Source organism: Ambystoma mexicanum, chromosome 10, assembly GCF_040938575.1.
Source record: "Ambystoma mexicanum isolate Mex_15411 chromosome 10, UKY_AmexF1_1, whole genome shotgun sequence".
Taxonomy (NCBI): Eukaryota; Metazoa; Chordata; class Amphibia; order Caudata; family Ambystomatidae; genus Ambystoma; species Ambystoma mexicanum.
The window spans coordinates 1,552,521,145-1,552,541,848 of record NC_090932.1 but is presented as its reverse complement, the minus strand read 5'-3'; the positions used below and the strand labels follow the sequence as shown (position 1 = coordinate 1,552,541,848).

The 20,704-nt window shown below is 45.3% G+C and overlaps 1 protein-coding gene across 1 annotated transcript in view; it reads right to left on the bottom strand.

Moving 5' to 3' along the window:
- SFI1 (SFI1 centrin binding protein) overlaps positions 1–20,704 on the bottom strand; it is a 1,072,759-nt gene that overhangs the window by 667,410 nt on the left and 384,645 nt on the right. The window contains exons 9-10 of the mRNA XM_069619815.1: positions 15,766–15,927; positions 15,352–15,422 (exon numbers count right to left, since the gene is read on the bottom strand). Of these exons, the coding sequence (XP_069475916.1) occupies positions 15,352–15,422; positions 15,766–15,927 (233 nt within the window). The remainder of the gene's footprint in view (positions 1–15,351; positions 15,423–15,765; positions 15,928–20,704) is intronic.

Here is a 20,704-nt window from a genome sequence, read left to right as displayed (position 1 = left end):
GACTCGTCCAGTAGGGATTTTGGCCCCAGGAATAAGTTCAATCGGACAGTCATACTGTCTATGTGGAGGCAGCTGTTCTGCCTGGCCTTTGTCAAAAACATCTGCATATTCCGTATACTCGCATGGTATATGTGTACTGCTCTGATGTACAACATTGGTAGATGAACCTCCCTCCATAGAGGCCAAAATATGCGATTTGGTTGACACCCCCTGACTTTTAAAGCAATTTTCATTACAATAAACAGAAGGATATTGGATCAATCCCGTAACCCAGTCAATGGTTGGATTATGGAGAGTCAGCCAGGCAAGACCAAGCAATAGTTTGTAATGAGGAGCCGCAATTACATCAAAAATAATTTCCTCTGAATGACCATTGGATAAAATCATTTGAATAGGTACAGTCTCTTGGGTTACCATACCTGAAGTCAAAACTGACCCATCCACAGTGCTCACTGTTTCAGGTTTATTCTTGGTTATAAGAGGTATAGAACATTTCTTAGCATATGTGATGTCAATGTAATTATTTGTGGCTCGGGAATCAACCATAGCCCTGGAAACTAATTCTTGGTCAGAAAAATGTAACGTCACCTCCACAGCTATAGGTGCGTATGCCAGAATGGTATGGGAGTCCGATTCTAACACTCGACACAGGGACTCCTGCTAATGTCGAGTTTTGGCGTTTCCCGAACGCTAAACTGGTTTCTTGGGACATGCTGCCAGTAAATGCTCAGATGAATCGCAATACATGCATACATTGTTTTTTTTACTTCGGTTCTCCCTTTCTGCATTAGATAACCGACCTCTCACGGCACCAATCTGCATTGGTTCAGGGTCATTCGAGGAGGCTGCCGGTACATCCGGACGAACAGGTGCTTGCAAGAAAGGTTTTTTCTCTCCTTTGCAAGCATTTCATCGAGCATCGATTTGCAGAATTAGATCGAGCAGTTCTGTGAACCCTGTAGGGACCACAGGAACTGTAGACAAGGCGTCTTTTAGATCTTCTGAAAGACCCTTGTAAAAAAACAGCTGTTTTCTTGTCTTCAGACCATTGAGTCTCGGCTGCTAATTGGTTGAATCTGGTTATGTAAGCCAATAAGGTTTGACTACCTTGTTGTAGACTTAGCAACTCCAAATCTGTGGCTTGAGTGACATAGCGCATATCAAAGACCTTACCCATGGCGGCCAAAAGATTGCCGCAATCGTAAAGCAAGGGACTGTTTGCCTCCAACAAAGGATTAGCCCAAGCAGCAGCAGTACCCCCCCCCCCCAAATGGGAAAGCACGAATGCTGCCTTTGTAGTTAAATCGGGAAACGAGTTAGGCTGGCACAAGAAATGGAGTCGGCACTGATTGACAAAGGTTCTATAGGTTTTAGGATCACCTGTGAACCTTTCCGGGGGAGCCAGAGGAAACTGTTGGCATAACCACTTTAAGGGTTTCTTGTGGTGCCGGTGTCCCAGATCCAGATGCCGTGGCTGCTGGAGTCTGAGCTCCCTGAGAAGCGGCATGAATGGCGTCTTGCATAACATCCATGCGATGATGCAATGTGTCCTGTGCCGTAATCATTTCGTTTCTCAAATCATTGTTTCGCTGAGTCAAGACCGTTAAAGGATCCGTACCCTCCATGGCTTCTAATTCTGTCATAAATCACCCAAGTATCTTATGAAAAGGATACGGTAACCAAAAAGGATACAATTGGTAGGGCTCTTCCAGATCCTTGATAATTCACACGGCTTGACAGTAGTGAAGTCAAATTAGACCTTCCAAATTATACAACTCTCTGACTAGTAAAACATGCAGAGAGAGGGATCACTGGAAAGGGCGTGGGAGCATCATAGGAAGCCAGCCTAGGATAAAATAAAGTATAATGAGAAGGTGTCCCAACTAAACTCTCCCTAATAGCACAGCAATAGCACTTAGTACAACACTAACCTGTAGACTTAGAACTGGAATCTCCACCAACAAGTCTCTGAAGAAATCCAGGGATGAAACAACAACAAAAGGAGGGAAGGTTAGTAAGGGAGACTTATCCCGAACGGCACGAGGCTCACACTAGATACCGGGTTGGTGCACCACAGGATAGCGTCCAAAGTACTGTGCACAATCACCTTCAAATAAACAGTTGTTGGTAATACTTTCTTTTTCCACGTAGAACAGAAAAAATGATGAATAGAGTCCACCTGTTATCTCATCACAGGTGCCAGGGATTCAATCCAAAGCGAAGCACAATTTGTGTGTGGAATTACACGTTTTAAAGAGTTAAAAAAACTGCGTGCAATTATACACGCGTCAAAGTTCATGCAGCCTGGACAGCCGCGCTTGAAGAGTTCCAGAGTCCGCGTGGACTTTTACACGCGAACAAAGTACACACAGCCAGGACAGCTGTGCTTGAAGAGTACAGTACACCGCGTGTGATTTTACACGCAACAGAAGTACACGCAGCCAGGACAGCCGCACTTGAAGAGTTCCAGAGTCCATGTGGGATTTTACAAGCGACAAACTTACACGCAGTCAGGAAAGCAGCATGCAAAGATATCAGGAATCTGCGTGTGTGGATACACACGACTGAAGTGCACGCAGACAGTGCTGCCAAAACTCGCGTGTGAAGGAAAGCCGTCCGTTGGTCTTTTAATGGACGACCGAAGATAGCGTGTAGATATTTGACATGAACAGGAAAAAACTGTCCTAACTTCTAGAATGCAGTTCCAGGAGTGCGTGTGGAAGAAACACGCCGAAGAAAGCCAAAGAAGTAACTGAAGAGATGCGAGGACGCATATCAAGGATTCAGCTACCAAACGCCATGTTGGTTCAATCAGAAGCAGCAAGCAGCGTCCCCACGCTGCTTATGAACGTGATGCAGTAACACACGTGACTAGCCTGAATCACGTGAATTCAACAACGTGAATAATGCAAACATCGTTTTCCCGGCAGGACATCAAACAATCTCCATTTAAAATTGAAAGGTCTAGCAGTTCTATGAGCATAACTCGTTCTGTGTGAAGACGGTGTTCCAGGTCCAGAGGTAATATGTCCACCATGCATGACACAGACATCTAGAAGTGAGTTGCTCCAAGCAATTTCCATACTTTGCCCTACCGATCTGCGAAGTGGCTGTTGGGCTGAGCTTGCTCTGTCAAGGTCAAGTCAGTGCGAGGTTAAAGTCTCCACCCCATATCAATTCGTACCCTTGATTTTTTTCGAGGTGACTCGCACGTGCCGCAAAGAAACCAGGAGTATATGCATAAGAGGGGTATATATCGACAAGGACAATCCTACAGACCAGCACCTCCCCCCACTAAGAGCAAGAATCGTCCCTGGCCTTCCGTTATTTTTTCATGGAGCTTGGACTGAAGAGAAGGATGAATATATATCGCCACCCCACTGGCATGTGACATATATGCAGACCCATACCGGTGAACCCTCCACCCTTGTGCCACCAGGATACTCTCGTCCCTTTCCAAATTTGTATCCTGGAGCTTAAATATATTTGTTTGGTGCCTATTAGCATAGCACACTATTTGCCTGAGTTTCTTTGCATTCTGAAGGCCCCAGATTTCCAAGGTAATGGTCCTATTTTAGGACCTATGCAGTGTAGACAGCAAAATGGGATGACTAATATATAAATACTGCAAGCTTGGATGCCCATGGGATACAAAACTAGCATGTTTCAAGTGGAAGTAGGAATCAAAGTCCCTTACAGCAGAGCTGCAATGCATAGGGTATTGGCTGTGTACCCTTACGTTTTCCACCACATCCCAGCTGACCAGTGGGGGGGGGTCCCACAACAGAAACTACAACTGAAAGGCTGTCCCCATTACCCCCTCACCCCCCAACATTAAACAAACAAAACCAGTACCCAATCATACATTGGGGGGTGTCGAGTTTACACAGCCGCTCCCTTCAGTAAGAAGGGAGGACGGGCAGTATATTTTGGGATCTATACACCTGCAGCCATTTGTGACACTAAGCTGCAGAGCCTTCCCCCAGATTGCGTGAGGGAGCCCAGCTGCCTACAATGCACTTCTGGCAGGCCGAGAGTCAATCCGCACCCCCCAGAGAGGGGAAAGTCCATCACGCAATTATAGAACCTTTATTTGCCCTGCTTACCCAGAAAAGCCCCCAAACTGGCAGTCGTAGACACGAGTGCCCAAGGCCACGTCAACAAAGGTGGGGCAATGTTGACAATTAGAGTATGGGGCTACGCCTCATGTCAGGAAGGCTGTACCTTCAGAGTTTGATGAACATTGTCTTTCCTGAGGGCGATTCCTACCACAGTCAATCAGTTTGTTGCCAAAATGTAGTGCCGTCTTGGGGGCCGTGAAGAATGCTGTTTTCCTACTGTTCATAATCTTCAACTTGGCAGGTAGAACATGACATTTAAAATCATGTTTACGCATCGTGGTCTTCACATTTCGGAACGTGCGCCTGGAATCTTCGACTTGCGGACTAAAGACGGGAAAAATGCATATGACAGCAGATCCATATTTCTGTTCGCCCCACTCCCGTTAAAGTTTTAAAATAGTATCGCTTTCTCTGTTGAAAAGGCAGGTGATATTGGGATGCTCCGGAGCGCCTGGAGGTGGTTTGGGCCCAAGCAAGACATGAGATTGCTCCAAGAGGATCGATGACATGTCAGGGTGATCAAGTATATCTAGCTGGAGGTGCTCGATGAAGGGTTCCGTCCTGTCAATAGCTGTAGATTCAGGCACACTGAGTATCCTAACATTGTTGCGGTCGGCAACATCCTTCAAGATTATCATTTTTGTCCAGCACCCTTTTGAGCGTTGCTTGCACTGAGAGACATCAGCCCACAGCTTGGAGGTCATGTCTTAATTATCCCCAATGCGCTGTTCCACTTCGGCGACATGGCCACATAACTTCTCCTGTATGGCAGATGTGTCTACCTTATGCATTGGGGAATCTGTTTTCTAGCCCGAAGTGACTATGCTTTCTTTAAAGGCAGTTAAAGTGATGTTTAGTGCTTGTAAAGCAGGCGCAGCGCCATCCTAAACACCATTTCCCTTGGGTGCTGCTGATGACCTAGCAAAGATGTCAATGTTAGCTTGTTTATTTTGAGATCCCACAGGGGAGATGTAGGGTTCCTGCGGTGTGTATCCAACCCTTCAGCCTAGCTCTGGATTATTCTGCTATCCCAGGGGTCACAGGAGGAAGGACTGTGATGTCATCCGAGTCCCAGGTAGGTGGACGTACAGGCCGGGAGCCGGCACCCCAGCTCTCTAGGTGCTATGGGGTATTGTGCAGTTGGTTCTGTGTACCAAACGCAGGGTTTGAAATTGAGGTGAGCTGGGAGCTAGTTAGCTCCTGCTTGTAGCCCAGAAGAGCCTGGTTAGATTGACACCAACAGCTACCAGGAGCAGTTTTTAGCTCCCTGGGCAAGCTGATGGCGAACAAACATACCCATGTAACATTAACTTTGTGTATTTCGGACAATTTTTTAAAAAGCATTATGACATATCTATATGACAAACATAAGGAGTCAGGAGTACGTAAAGAACAAAATGTTAACTTTTCATCTTACATGGAAGTTAGATTTGCGGAACGCTATGTACTAGCTCCTGGTTCTCCAATGGTAACTCCTGCTCACTAGTTAATGCTGAATACCCAGGAACTGCTTTTAGCTCCTGCTCGTCCAATCTTAATTTTGATCTCTGCCACTGCTACCCACTGCTACCCATGGTGTAAGTTGCAGCACCTGTCTCTCTTATCGGCAGTGCCAAAGAGCGAGAAGGAGGTCGGGCGGAGAGGGCTCATACACCGATCAGCCAGCTTGAGCTCTGTACCAAAGTCAGGCGCGGGGCCACTTATGCAAGGAAGCACTGTATCTGCCAAGCAAGTGATGGTGACTGATGTCTCTCCCGCTCCTATGCCCTCAACTGATCCGATTGGCACCAGCTGTGGTTCAGTGGCACCGGGGGGGCTCAACGCGAGTGTGTGGCCGCAAACCTGGGCTATCTGGCTGGAGCTCTGCATGCTGCTTGGCTCGCCAGCCAAGGCTCCTAAAGATGGCCGTCGTTGCAGCGTGTCCCGCTGTGCTCAGTGAGGCACCCCCTTAATCCGTGAGGCCCCAGGGGTCTAGTGGGTGGTCAGAATCAATCCTTAGGAGGCCGTGCCCAGCCCCGATCTCCCCCATCCAGGGGCCTCCGGGACCGCAAGGAAGAAACCAACCCGAGAGGTGGGGGTTCAACCGCACTACCAGCTCACAAATCACTGCAGAGGGCACTCTAGGCCGGCACGGAAGAAGGCCAGAAAAAGGCCCTGTGTGCCCCTGTTCGCCGCTGCGAGCTATGGCCTGTCCATACCTGGGTAAGCTCATTTGGCCTTTTCGGACTACAATCCTTCCTTTTCCCGCACTTGCCTGGAATACCCTTCTGCAGTTCACTGCCATTACGCCGTGCAGGGTCCCATTGAGTGAAAAGCTCAATAAGCGTGTATCCTGCATATTGCTGCCACAACCTCCACACCAGTAGCCTGCCCGACCCAGAGGAGCAATCCACACCATAACAATTCACCCCCCTCCAACTTCCATGATTGCGGCCGACTCGAGTCATGTCCATTTGTACTTGTAAACCTCACTATCACTGGCTGGAGAAATCATTCGCTTCTGCTGCAACTGCCTTGTGCCGCACAAGGACTGTATACATATCTGTTAATGTGACCCTAAACGCTCACACACTGCCTTTTCCTATCTATAGTACTACCTCCTGCATCTACTAAGCCGAATTAACGGCGCGTTAAATGCTGATCTTAGTCGTTAGTACTGCCACTATGCATGTATGACCTGCCTCTACCTGCCATTACCTTCTCATATTGCGATTGTATCCTTTTTGCTGAGTTCCACTCATGACTGTCCTAGCCTGATCACTTTAATTAAAATTGTCTGGGGCTACCGTATCACTCCTATTGCCCTTTAGTCTGCATAGCAAATAGGCCTATCTGTATTTAACACAGATCTAGCCTACTCCTATGTGCCCTGTTCACTGGCCTACTGCTTAGAAATTGAACTTGCCTAATTGTATGCACCCTGTCCACTAGCCTACTGCCTAGATGTTGATCTATCCTAACTGTGTGCGCCTTGTTCTTTGGCCGACTGCTTAGATTTTAAACTAGCCCAATTGTGCACACCCTGTTCTTTGCCCCACTGCTTACATTTTTAACAAGCCTTATTGTATGCACCTTGTCCACTAGCCTACTGCCAATATGTTGAACTATCCTAACTATGTGCCCCCTGTTCTTTGGCCCACTGTTTAGATTTTGAACTAGCCTAATTGTGTGTACCCTGTTCACTGACCTACTGCTTAAATGTCAAACTAGCCTACTCATGTGTGCCTGTTCACTAGCCTACTGCTTAACCTTGAACTAGCCTACATGTGTGCACCCTGCTCACTGGCCTACTGCTTAAACTCTGAACGCATTGCCTAGTCGGCCCGTCCTCATGGCTGCCCTCTGCAGAGCCACCCTTACCATGGCAACCATCCTCCCTTTGTTCAACTCAATTGCCCCAACCTACTTTCTACCTCCTCTGCAATCACCCTCCTCACATTAAGGGTCCGCTGATCTCAACCCTCCCAACCCAATCAGCCTACAGAATGGATCCAAGTCTTTGCAGCACCTTCCTCACCATGGATTCCCTGTCCAGTGAATGTCAGAAACCAGAGACTAGGTTCTCGTTTCCCATACCATAAGACTCCCACCAGGCTGGACTCACAACTCCTGCCACCTAAACTCACACCTGCCCCGCCAACCACCTGCCTAGCTAAGACTATGGAAGCCTCCGAAATACCAAGCCCGTCATCACCCTCCTCTCAGCCCCAGGCAGAGCCTCATCTGTCTTGCCCTACCATCAGAGGAACACTCATTAATGCTGGGTCTATAGTCGCCCACATGCTCGACATTGCTGACCTTATCACCACCAACGGCTTGGACTGCCTTGCCATTACTGAAACTTGGTTACACATCAGGCAGCAGGCCCAGCACTATCATTAGCCACCCCGGAGGGCTACTCAATAATAAGGACAGATAGAGACGCCGGCAAAGGAGGCGGAGTAGCATTCATAGCTAAAACTCTCCTGGGCATTAGAGCCACCTCCCATGCCAGCCTCCCCTCGGCTGAACTTTTGTCAGTTTAGCTCCCTGTCTCAGCTACCCAAACGATCCTCATGCATCTCATTTACCGGCTACCAGGTCACACCGCCTCCTTTGAGGAAGACATCACTGACCTGCTAACAAATAATACCAAACCAGGATCGCAAAATATCCTGCTGGGAGATTTCAGTTAAGGTCTCCACAATCCCAATGGCCCTAACGCCACAGCTCTGGAAAACTCAATTTCCCAGCTCAGCTTTAACCACCCCATCACGGCACCCACGCATAATAAAAGTCGAACACTGGACTGGCTGGCAGATCTTAACTGCTCTACCACCATCCTCCAGAACGAGCTTACCGCTTGGTCAGACCATCACTGCATCTACTTTGCCATCCAGGGGAATGCATGCACTAACCTAAATCCAATCATCGCCCTGCAAATCTTCTCCAGAAATAACCGAAACATAACACTCCAAAGCTTACGCCCCCTGATCCAGAACATCCTAGACCCATCTAACTACAAAGACCTAGTCTCAAACAAGCTAGTTGACCTCTACAGCAACACACTTGTCTCAGCCATCAATATCATTGCCCCCATCAAACTAAATAAAGCCAAGCCAATAGCCCATCTTAACAAATGGTTCCCCCTGAACTAAAGATCCTCTGGAATGCCAAAAGAGAGGCTGAATCTACATGGAGAAAATCGCCTACCACTGTCAACAAGGAGCTTTTCACCTCTGCTGCCTCCACCTATAAATCTGCTATCCATAACCCTAAGAAGGAGTCCTATGACAATATAATCCTAAAAGCCAAATTTAGGACCGTGGAGCTCTTCAGCATCCGTAGGGAACTTGAGTCTCCAGCCCCACCCTCTCAAGCCTGTGTGAAAGACGCAAACTGGTGCGCCAAAATACAGAAAGCTCTCTCTGGTAAAATCACACTGCTTCAATCTAAAATAGAATTAAAAAAGAACAGCCTGGCCAAGAACGCCAACATTACCCACTCACCTAACCACATCACCCCACCCCCCTCGCCAACCTTTCTCCTTCTCACCTATCTCACCAAAAGAAGTCGAAAACATCATCAATGGCATCAAACCCTCACAATGCCAAGGAGATCTCTGCCCTTCCACAATCATTTAGGCAGGTGCCAAGGACCTGGCCCCCTTTATTACTTCCCTTATCAACTCCTCCTTCGAGACCAGCACAGTCCCGAGCAACCTCAAGGAGGCCTGGGCTATGCCGCTATTAAAAAAAAAAAACTTACAAAAAAACTAACCTTGCCCCAAATATACGTACCAACTATAGGCCCATCACTACTGTCCCCCATCTCTTAAAGATATTAGATAGGGTGGCCTATCTACAAATCCAGAAACATCTGGAGGATAATAACTTACTTGGCCTCAGACAATCAGGCTTTAGGCCAAGACATGGCACAGAAACCGCCATCTTGGACCTAAAAATCCAAATGGATGAGGTGAAGTACAATGGTAAACTGGCTATGCTCCTGCTGTTAAACCTATCGGCAGCAATTGATCTTATCGATCACCAGATCCTCACTGATCACCTGTCCACAGCAACTGCCTTCTATAGCAATGTCTCTACTTGGATTCAATCATTCCTGTCCAATCAAACCACCAGGGTCTTCGCACTCTCTGCCTCCGCCGACACCAATTCCCATCTATTGCGGAGTGCCGCAAGGCTCTTGTGTCTCGCCGACGCTTTACAACATCTTCACGAAGCTCCTCTGACCGTCTTGACAACCTGGGTGTCACAAATACGAACTAACACTCAGGTTCTCATTATGCTGTCAGAGTGCTATGAAGATGATTCCAAACTAATCAATGACACAGATTTGGAGATCCAGGCATGCATAGCAGACTATAGCCTATGTTTTAATGACGAGAATGCTGAGCTCTTGAACGTAGGATCGCAAATACGTTTAAACAAATTAGACCCACGTTATACATCCGTCAATATAGATGGAAATTTGATTACAGTTGCCAAGTAAATCAAAACTCTGGGGGTCTACATAGACTCCACCCTCTCACTCAAGAAGCAAGTGAATGCCACCGCCTCCACTACTGCCTACACCAACAAGCTGGTTAACGCATTCAAATTATTTCTGTCACCCAACAGCTGCATTACATTAGCGAGGGCCCTAGTACTGTCCAAGATCGACTATTGCAACACCCTCTTTTTAGGCACCTCTGAACGGAACCTCAACAGACTCCAGGTCTTACAAAATAACGCTCTGAGATCGGCATTGAACATCCCCAGATCCAACCATATCACCAGCCACAGATAGGATGTCCATTGGCTCCCAGTACGTGATAGAATATCCCTTCGTACACTAGTCATAACCCACAAATGTCTCACAAACTCTGCCCCCAAGTACCTATCAGACAAATTCAACAAACACCAATCAGCCAGACCCACTAGAGCTCTGCATTCGCACTGCCTTACTATCCCGAGGTTCACTCAAAAAAAGAGGTGGAGGAGCCAGCTTCCAGGTACTAACAGCAAAATATTGGAATGCCCTCCCCCTCACCATCAGATCGGAACCTTCATTCTGGACCTCCAGAGCCAAAGTTAAGAGCAGGCTCTTCGATAAGAAACACTGTCGGCTAACTTGCTTATTAAAATGTATGTGCCTGCTTAATCCTTCTTATGTCTATTTGTAAAACTGGCAGCCTAGTACTATCGCCTCAACTGTAACCCTAAGCGATTCGTCCTCTGGCATACTTGTATTCTTGCACGCATTTTATCAACCTTTTGACCAGCCTGTAACCACCCGTCGACATGCACTTATTGTTTGTTGCAATTTCTGTATTTGCCTGGAGTCCAGTTACTTCAAGGTTCGGGGCACGTTACAAACTAAAGTAAACTCTGGTGCATACAGCGTTAAAAGGTCCTGGGGAGTAGAGGAGACGCCCTCTCCGATATATCAGGGTGTATTCGGCTGTACTCTGCTATATGATATGATAGGGATGTATAGCTGCAGAAGACAGGATATTTATTTCAGGATCTTCTCAGGCTGCTTCAGGAGCCTTTTCAGGATGCAGCCATCTTGCAGTGCGGCCGACAGTCCTCCCCCGACCGCCGGCCTGGTTCTACGTTTCTATTCACTTCCTTTGCTTTATCCACAGTATTCTAAAACTAACTGTAACTGTACTTTAAAGGTTTGTTTGTTTTATTTACTTGTATTGCGCACCAGACCCGAAGGTATCAGGGTGCATTGCATAAGACAGCTTGCTTGGTTACAGTGAAGTGAAGTGTTAGTGCTCTTATCAAGGTGAATGTGTATATATTGTTAGTGACACTTTTAGAGTATTACTTAACTGTGTTTTTCCACTGATAAGAGTTGGTCTAAGGCCTAAATAAATAACTATCATTATAAATTAAATTCTGCCTAGCTTGAATTAAGAGTGCTGCGCTGTGTGTGCTTAACTGAGCCCTTCACCACTCTCACGGCCTCCTAAGTATCAGCCTTGCTGTCTAATCTCACTAGCCAGATAGAGGTTGGCTCGATATTAGTGTTTGTCCCCGTTCATTGGAATAGTGTGGCCCCAAGGCTGATTCTGAAAATCCATTTTAGCACATATTAAAGTATGCTATTGAAAAATGCCTCACTTATGGTTTACTAGACTGTAGCATTGCTCCAACTCTATACAATAGTGAATATTCTTAGAATGCCCACCACAAATCTCTTGCATGTCACCTAATCATTAACATACCATCAAGTGGGGTTACAGGTGGGGGCGAGAAACAGAGATGGCGTTCCTGGATGGGACCAATCTTCGAAAAGGTAGCACAGGGTTGGGAGAAACACATGGATGGTGCTAGAAAGGAACAGGTGTAGAGGAGACAAGGGCAAGTGTGGAGTTGGGATGGGGAAGGGGACATGGATAGGGCAGCAAGAGGCATCTCCAGTGTTTTGCTGGTGGGGCAGGAGGATGAGGGAGAGAAGCTGGGGTTGGACTCTTAGTGCGACTGGGCTCAGGAAGGCAGGATGACCTGGATGATGAAATCGATGGGGTTAAACACTGTGCAGCCTTCCGGCAAAGCACACTTACCTGGATGGAGCCAATCAAAATGTTCCAGCAAATCCTGTCTTCCAAGATCGCTGCTGATCCACACCACACCCAGGATTTGTTGAGACGGGCAGGACGGGCAGCATGGTGTGCATGTCATTTTTTTTGTTTAAAACATTACATGCAACCAGTGCAACAAACCTTTTAGGGGCGAGGGCTAGTGGGCAGCTACAGGGAGGGTCATGAGTCTGGGTGCCAATTGGGCAAGATTCAACCCTAAACAAGGGTCGGGCTAGAGTCATGTATTTGCCCGATTTGCCTCAAGCCTCACCCAGCTCTAGAAATAGCCCATGGAATTGGGAAAGTTCTGCAAAATACAAGAGGGTTGGCCATGCTAAATTGAGTCAGATAATAGTGTTCAATCATCGGCGAAGATTCAGGCATAGATTGATCTTTGCATCTAGTGGCATTATATTGGGAACCCTAGATTTTGGGGATCCCTGAATGGTCTACACTTGGATGTTTAAAACAATTGATCTTTCTTACTTGGTATAAGAATATAAGGCCCACTGCTCAGTGTAGGCTTTCTTGCTGGCAATGAATATTGCCTAGTTAAGTGCATGTCAGCACAGTGGCATCAGGAAAAGCCCAGGTTCACTGCCAAGTACTGTGATGAATCCTCTAGAATCCTCACAAAAACCCTGCCTAGAGTATCCTCCCAGATAGCCGGGGGTAACCCTGGGGGTGGTATTAACCAGGTGGATCACCTGGGAGGAGAAAGGCCCCAGGGAAATATGAGGGTTCCAACAGGAGAGAAGCAGTATTTATCTTCTTCAGTAGAAGAACTTTCAGTGATACCAGAATCTTTAATGGCTCGCTGTCAAAGTAAGGTCTCCCAAAATAACACACCTTGTCAATAATACAAAACATGAAGACCAACATGGGAGTAACATATACAAGAATTACCGCAGTAACTCTTCAGTGTCGGATACTTCGAATTCTCCCTTAGGTTTGGGTTATGAAGATCATAATAAAAACGTACCTCCTTTAAAAATCTTCCCTAAAATTGTACTCAGTAAAAATAGTAAATCACATACAGTAGAAATTGAGGCTTTTAATGAAGAAAAGAGTAATCGGAACCTTGGGGATTTCAAGTATCACAGTGCGCTAAGTACTGGGACGAGGAAGACGGACTCGGAGGTCCAGAACTGCAGAATGCAGTCTAGTGGTTCTAATAACCCTCACCCGAGTAGGACTTTTAAATATATAAAGTCTCCTCAGGTGCAGATGATTAGAAGGTGGAGAGGCAGGAGAAGTTGCAGGCGGCAACTGCAGCACCTGGAGGGTGAAAGTATCGAAGACGCCAGAGCCGCTGCTGTGTCTAAAGCAGGTACGGGCCTTTGCACTTACAAATCACCATTGCAGAGGCTGCACAGTGGGAAGCACTGTTAAAGAAGGCTTTCCCCATGAAGAGAGAGAGACTGACTCTCCACTGTGCGCGTCTTGCTCTGGTGGCCAGCGAGTGACAAAGCTTTTAAGGGGCAAGAAAAACTCCTTTCCCGGGGTGTGCGAGATGCAGGAAGTTGACCGAAGCAGTCAGTCATACAGACAGCAGCAGAAGAAGCAGAGTTGGATGCAGCAGTGGACGCATAAAGGGAATTCAGTGAGTTTACTGTCACCAGATAACCCCAGAACGCTCCGTAGTCGACTTCTTGCTGTTTTCCCTTATGTTGAATACCAAACTAATGAAAGAGAATCAGGTGTGCTTTAGAACAAGAAAGGAAAGGCTACAACTACTATTACCCAAGCATAGAATAGTGCCAAAACCAAAAAAGAGTAAAACTGAACCAAAATAGAAACACATTGCCAAAGCCAAGAAAGGACAATATTGGAACAAGCTATGCCTAACCACCATTGCCAAAGTCAAGAGAGGGCAATACTGAAGTCTGCTAATTGTAACCATTATTTCAAGGGTAAAGTCGACGCAATAGTTGAGGGAGCCATTAACAAGCATTGCCTAAGCCAAGAAGGAGCCAGTATAACACAGATTCATTGTCAGAAGTTGTTTGATGTGGAAGTGGGAAAACAAGAATGGCAGGAGAGACTGTCTCGGAACCAATGTGTTTGATGTTATCTCAGAAGTAGTTGTACATTTTGACGAAAGGTTTTGAAGTAAACCACAAAGTATTTGTAGTCGAGTTAGGAGAGTTTTTGTTCTGGCAGTAGAATATACCAGGATAGGGATCTTTTAGTGATACTCCTGGCAGGTTAGTGGGCCCGGAAGAAAACAATCAAGTACTAGATTGTGGTTGAGGTATGTGTGAAAAAGAGCAAGTGGCAAGAGCACTACAGTGTTTTGTGAATTGTTGTGGAATCATCCTGTCAAACCTTGATTTGTTGATACAGACGAATTGTGAAAGTTAGGTGTTTTCTTAAGAAGAAGAAACTATATTGAACTGGTGTTTATACTTGAAGAGATCGAATTCTTTTTCATCTGAATGAACTTTTGAAAATACAAGTGAAAGACTTTTGGAAGCAGGACAAACGTATCACTTAAAACTTGGCTACATGAAGGAACTTTATTATTTGAACATTTAATTGAAATTCCTGTTTGAATCGGGGAAGGGGAACCAACCCAGATCACAAGATTACACAGTTTTTAAATTCAAGTTGAATATAAAGGTTATTTTGTTTACATTTGAAATTGCCATTAGTTGCCTTTATGAGTTTGATGTATGTATTAGTGTGAGGAAAAAACAAGGGTGGTCTTGGGAGTCCCTCTGCCGGACATTAGTCCCGGTTACGAGAGCCTTACCCAGAGTCTTAATCTCACTATCGTTCACAGAGGAGAAATATCCAAAATATATCAGTCTTTGTCCCACCCCACCGAAATGCTAGGCAATTGTCCTCTGAAGAAGAGTACCAACAGCAATCCGAGACACGTGTTTCAGTCTGGTTGGACCTCATCAGTAGGGTGGAGCTGTGCCTCTGGGAGAATAGTGAGAAAGGGGTCCACGTCTAGATTCCCAGAGTAACTTAGTGTGAAGGGCAGATTCCTTTTTAGAGTGTTTCCCTTAGTTACTTTGACAGGCAGAGAAATCCTCTTTGGGTTAGGGATAGTGAGGCATTGTCCGCCTCACATTTCTGACTCCTCACAGTACATATGAAGACATTGAAATATTCCACCTCTTCCCGCACTTTTCCTCTGTGTCTTACCAGCAAATGGCACCGATGATGTCTCTCAGCTTGCAACCAGAAAGCATGCGTTTCAGCTTGAACTACTGTATCTAATTCAGGTTCAGGAATATACTGAACTTAAAACATTAAAAGCCTGCCCTGCAAATTATGATTTCCGAATTAAGTGCTGTGAAATAATTATCCAACCTACTGAAAAATGTCCAATCACTTGCTCCAGATTACAAAGCACTAGACCCAAATCCATTCTTCACTCTCCCGATAAGAATACAGACATGCTTGGCCTCCTCGGTCTAAACATGAATACACACATTCCAGAAATGTCTTCTTCTGAAACATACACAGTACAAACAACCTCACCCTCAGTCCCTGGACATCCACTCTCAAATCACAAACACTGCCATCATTCAGGGCTATTAGTAGTGTGAAGGATACAGTGCTTCCAGTGACTGAAAGCCCTACGGAGCACAAAGCGCTCTGCCAATGCTTCCATATACTGCTGATGTGTACGAATGCTCCTCCGGTGGGCCATGGCAGAGAGCCAGTCTGTGAAATACTGCCGGATCAGGAAGCCATGGTGCACCCGCTGTGCCAACACTAAAGAGAGAGAGAGCGAGGGAGAGAAGAAAAGACTGTTAGAGACACGCACAGACTAACAGAGCATTAGCACATATACAAAGCAATGGTTAGGCACACTTAAACACAAATGATCAAACAATTAACAAAGAGTAATCTGTTACCGAGAGGGAGCGAGTTAGACAAGTTCCAAAAAGACACACAAGCCAATGCAAGAAAAATACACACTCAAACCACCACCAACACATTCATGGGCCATTTTACAGATGCACAGCAGGACAAACACAGTTGCCCTAAAAGAAGGCCACTGGGCGCTTACAAAGCGAATATAAAAACTGTTACAGATGCTCAACTGGAGAAGAATCATTTATGTAGCTTCTTTCAGGTGGATACTATCGTCTTCCACCTCGGAAATGGTTGCAGGCACAGTCTGGATCATTGGCCCCGCTGGCAACGGATGAGACCTTCCATGGCAATATATGGAACAACACACCACCCTATACCTCTGTGCCCACAATTTGCTATGGTCCACAAAGGTGATAAGGAATGGGTCAGTTGACACAAAAGAAGGCCCTCACAGGTTGCGTTAAATCATGACAGTCTGATGAGGTGTAGATGAGAGTGTGGGGACGAATCTGTTTTAAACAGATAGTATCCATCAAAAGAATATTACCAAAACGTAAGAAATGTGTTCTTCCAATTGACCACACTGATTGCTCAGCTTTTGACAATCCTCTAAACCCCTACCACAACAAATGGGGGGAAAACAGATTACAAGGAGCCAATACCCTTTATAAGAACTGCTACAAGACTGCTGCTCGAAATATGTGTCCTCCAATTTCAATAGTTCCAGCAAAAATATACAAAGAGCACTATATGGAATTTTCAACTATCAACAATGGAACAGGCAGAAATAGCCACAGGGCCCCTAGTCAAATGGCCCATGTTGCCTTCAGGAACCTCCTTGTATGCTAGATTCCAACAAGCCTTGAGGCACATGATAATCAAGCCAGAGATATGATATGGCATTTATAACGTGCCTGTAGACAACTGTTTCTAGGCGCCACAGCAGATGATCTGCTTGGTAATAATCTTGTGGTCAAAGGGGACACTAAGTCCAACAAACAGCTGATTCCCAATACGTCCAAGGGATTATTTGGACTAAGGCACAAAAGTGCCACGCACCGCCTTTCGGTTGTGGCGATGATGGTGATTCTCTGTCTTTGAGAGAATGAGGACGCAAGAACACTGGGAAATTAATTTAGACAAAGAGGTAAGGGTTACCTTCTCCTTTTAAAGGACCATAAAAGGAGGCTCCACACTGAGTTCCTGCAGCTCAATCACATGTTCGGCAGAAGTAGTCGCAACAGGGAAAATTATTTTCACCTTCTGAAGCCGTCAAGAAAGTCAATACCAACTTCAAGTCCCAAGACAGGATGAAAAATTAACTTAGAAGGAAGGAGATACCCAATCCTTTCAAAAACTGCTTAATGGTAGGAATCACAAAGAACACCCTTGCTCAAAAATTGTTGAGTACAGATAAGTATTTAGAATAAGGCCACATTGGGCCAACCGGAACAAAAAACAAACATACAGTCACAAAATATACAAATGGATAGGGAACCTCATCACAGAAGTAACTGGAGAATGTGAGGGGTCAGAGTTATGAGGCAGACATCTTTGTGAAGGTTTTTCAAAAGATGTCATTTTATTAACTCAAAAGGTTGGATAAACGCCTCACTATCCCTACCCCGACTAGGATTTCCCTACCTGAAATAAACTAAAGGAACCAAACTAACAAAGTATATATGTCCCTCATACATATACATACAGTAACTCAACAAGGTAATGCACAGCATGTCAAAGGCAACAGAATTATAACAGTTAGATTCACAATATGACAATCGTAGCTCCTTACAATCTGGGTGAATTCCCCTTACCCAGATTCAAGAAGGATTCTGCACCACAGTTCCAGAAAGAAATAAGACAATCCTGGTTTGCAACAAAGTTCCAACACAGTTCCTTGTGACTCAAACTTGACAACAGAAAGTTCCAACACTCCAGTGGTTCACCAAAAAGGTGTTTTCTCTTCCTCTTGTAATAGTAAGATTCAATGTAATCTTCACATGAGCAAAGAATATTTCCTCAATTCATCAGTAGCAACATACATTGCCTTTGTCAGGATGCTTTGCTACAATTTAGTATTTCAGAAGGTATATCACTCTTCTGCAGCAGTTTTATATAGTTCTTGCTTCAGCAATGAAATTTGTCATAATGATTTGTTAACACCACTTCACAGCACTTCATCAATAAATAAATACAGCATACCAAAAAGAGCATACATCACACAAGCCAGAAAGGCAGCTCCCAGTCAAAGACTATCTCCTTCAAAATTCTCACAACCACCCATAAATGCATCAACCTCACAGCTCCCTCTTATTTATCTGACACGATAGGTAGATCTCAATCCACAAGACCGAGAAGAGCACAATACACGAATCAACTAGCAATACCTTGCATCAACAGAACCAAAGCAGGAGGCATAGGCTTTCCCTTCCTCGCACCCAAACTCTGGAATTCCCTACCTACTGACCTCAAAGCTGATGCATCTCTCTTCTCCTTCGGAAAAAACTCAAAACTGCCCTATTCAACTAACACCTTTCTCATGTGCTTCTGCTGCTCTTCGCATATCTGTAAAAAAAAGTATATTTCGTCCAATGTAACCGTACGGACATGAACTGTATGTAACTAAGTATAAGAAACACTGTAACTAGCGCCACGATGTATTCGGTCTGCTGTGCGCTCAACAAATGTGAATAAATGAATAAATAAATAAATCAAATTCTACCATGCCAGGCCTACTACTTCAATCACACCTAGTTTACTCCCATCCCATGGCTTTGTTGTTAATTTCACTCACATGTGAGTCTTTTCTAATATGAAATCCCCTTTATCAAGCACGCAAGTGGTCTCGGATCACTCCAGTGTCACTATCAGCTGGTGAACTCACTGGGTAAGGCGTGCACATCAGATTCCCTGGCTGTTCAAGGTACTCTGCTTCACCATTTCCTCCGAGCCGACAATCTGCTTATTTTGGTCCACCGCCATCCGTGCCACTTGTACACAGAGCTTCCTTTGCTCCAGAGGCTCTCTGATGATCGCCAGCCACAGGAGACAGCATTGTGGGGAAGAAAGCTTCCACATAGCCTCTGCAAAACAGGTCTTCAGAGGGCAAGCTTCCCTCATCTCATGCTTCCTGCTGTGTGAACTCTGCATTTAAGGCTTCTGGAGGCAAAGAACCTTTCAGGACCGGCTACTGTTAACTGCCCGACAGCGGTCCCGGCGTCTTCTCCCTCCTCCAGTTTCTGCTTCTGCTGCTGGCACTGCTCATACTGCCCTCTCTGCTCACTAATGGCCTGCATCTGAGGAAACCTTTTAAGCCTCCCAGTCTCCCTCAGGTGAGGGTCATTCCCATTATCAAGCTGATATGGCATTACAAATGCCATATCATTTCATATATCATACCACTAATGCAGTTTTGTTTCTCTTTAGCCCTCTTCTTTGTACTAGTACTTCGGGAATTATGCGACTTGAAGTTCATAATACAAAAAATAGTTTTTCTAGCTTAATTTTCGCTCTCAAACTCATTTCTATCTCCCATAATATTCTTTAAAGGAATAGCATAAGGATCAATCACAAGACTGTATTGTATAGAGGAATAAAGCTTGTTAGAGTTGGAATTATTATTATTCACACAGGCTTCCTTCACTGTACCTTTGGGAGTTAGGGGAGCTTCTAGCCCTATAAATCTCCAGGGTTTTAGAAGGGATTTCATTGCTTTCAATTCCTAAGGGTTTATGATTTTTTTGTACCCATATTAAGATGTTTGTATTTGTATTTTGTATTTGTTTATTTGTAATGAAATGCGCACCTTGCCCTGGGGCATCTGGGCGCAGAATTTGAAACAATTGGTTACACAAGGTTACAAGGTTACAGGCATTGGAAAAGCGACTTTCCATCTGAAGAGAATGAACATAGTATTACAGAACAATAAAACATACGAAAGTGCAAGTTCAGAGTACAGAGTAATGTAAAAAAAGAGGGTAGTTACAAAGAGGGTACTGCTAATTAGGTATACTGCAGCAAGAGTCCAGCACTAAATGACTCAGGGTACAGTTAGTGAGGTCAGGATGGGTTGTACATATTACAGCTTCCCATGAGGGCCCAAGTGTTCAACTTGGGGAACAAAAACATTCTTATGACAACAAGCCATTAAATACTTTGGTATTGAGAAGATGTCCTCCCTAGAGGTAGACAAATACTGCGTCCCCCCCACGGAGTCCTCTTATTCCACTGGGCCCTTTCTCCTCCCAGGTGATTCTCCCGCAGAATACCACCCCCAAGGTCAGGATGCAAAAGCGTCTGCCTTTCCCTGGCCACCTGAGAGGAGACTTTAGGCAGGGGCTTAGTGAGGATTCTATAGCATTCATCACAAAATCCTCTTCCACATACAGGCATAAATTGCTTACGTGGGGGGTGTGGTAGGCCGAGTAGTGATAATGAAGTGTTATTTATTTATGTAGCGCTTACGCCTTAGCACCATATCACCCAACCAAAGCTGGTACTCGACACACTTGATCTAAGGTTTTTGGTGTTTGAACAAACTGTGGTTTATTTGCAAGTTTTTAAGGGCAGGTTGGATTAAACGCCTAAAGGGACTAAAGGTTTTCTTTAGAACAAATGAGGATTTTCTAAGGTAAAACAGTGTTATGGATGGATTTAAGAAAAGCGGTGTTTC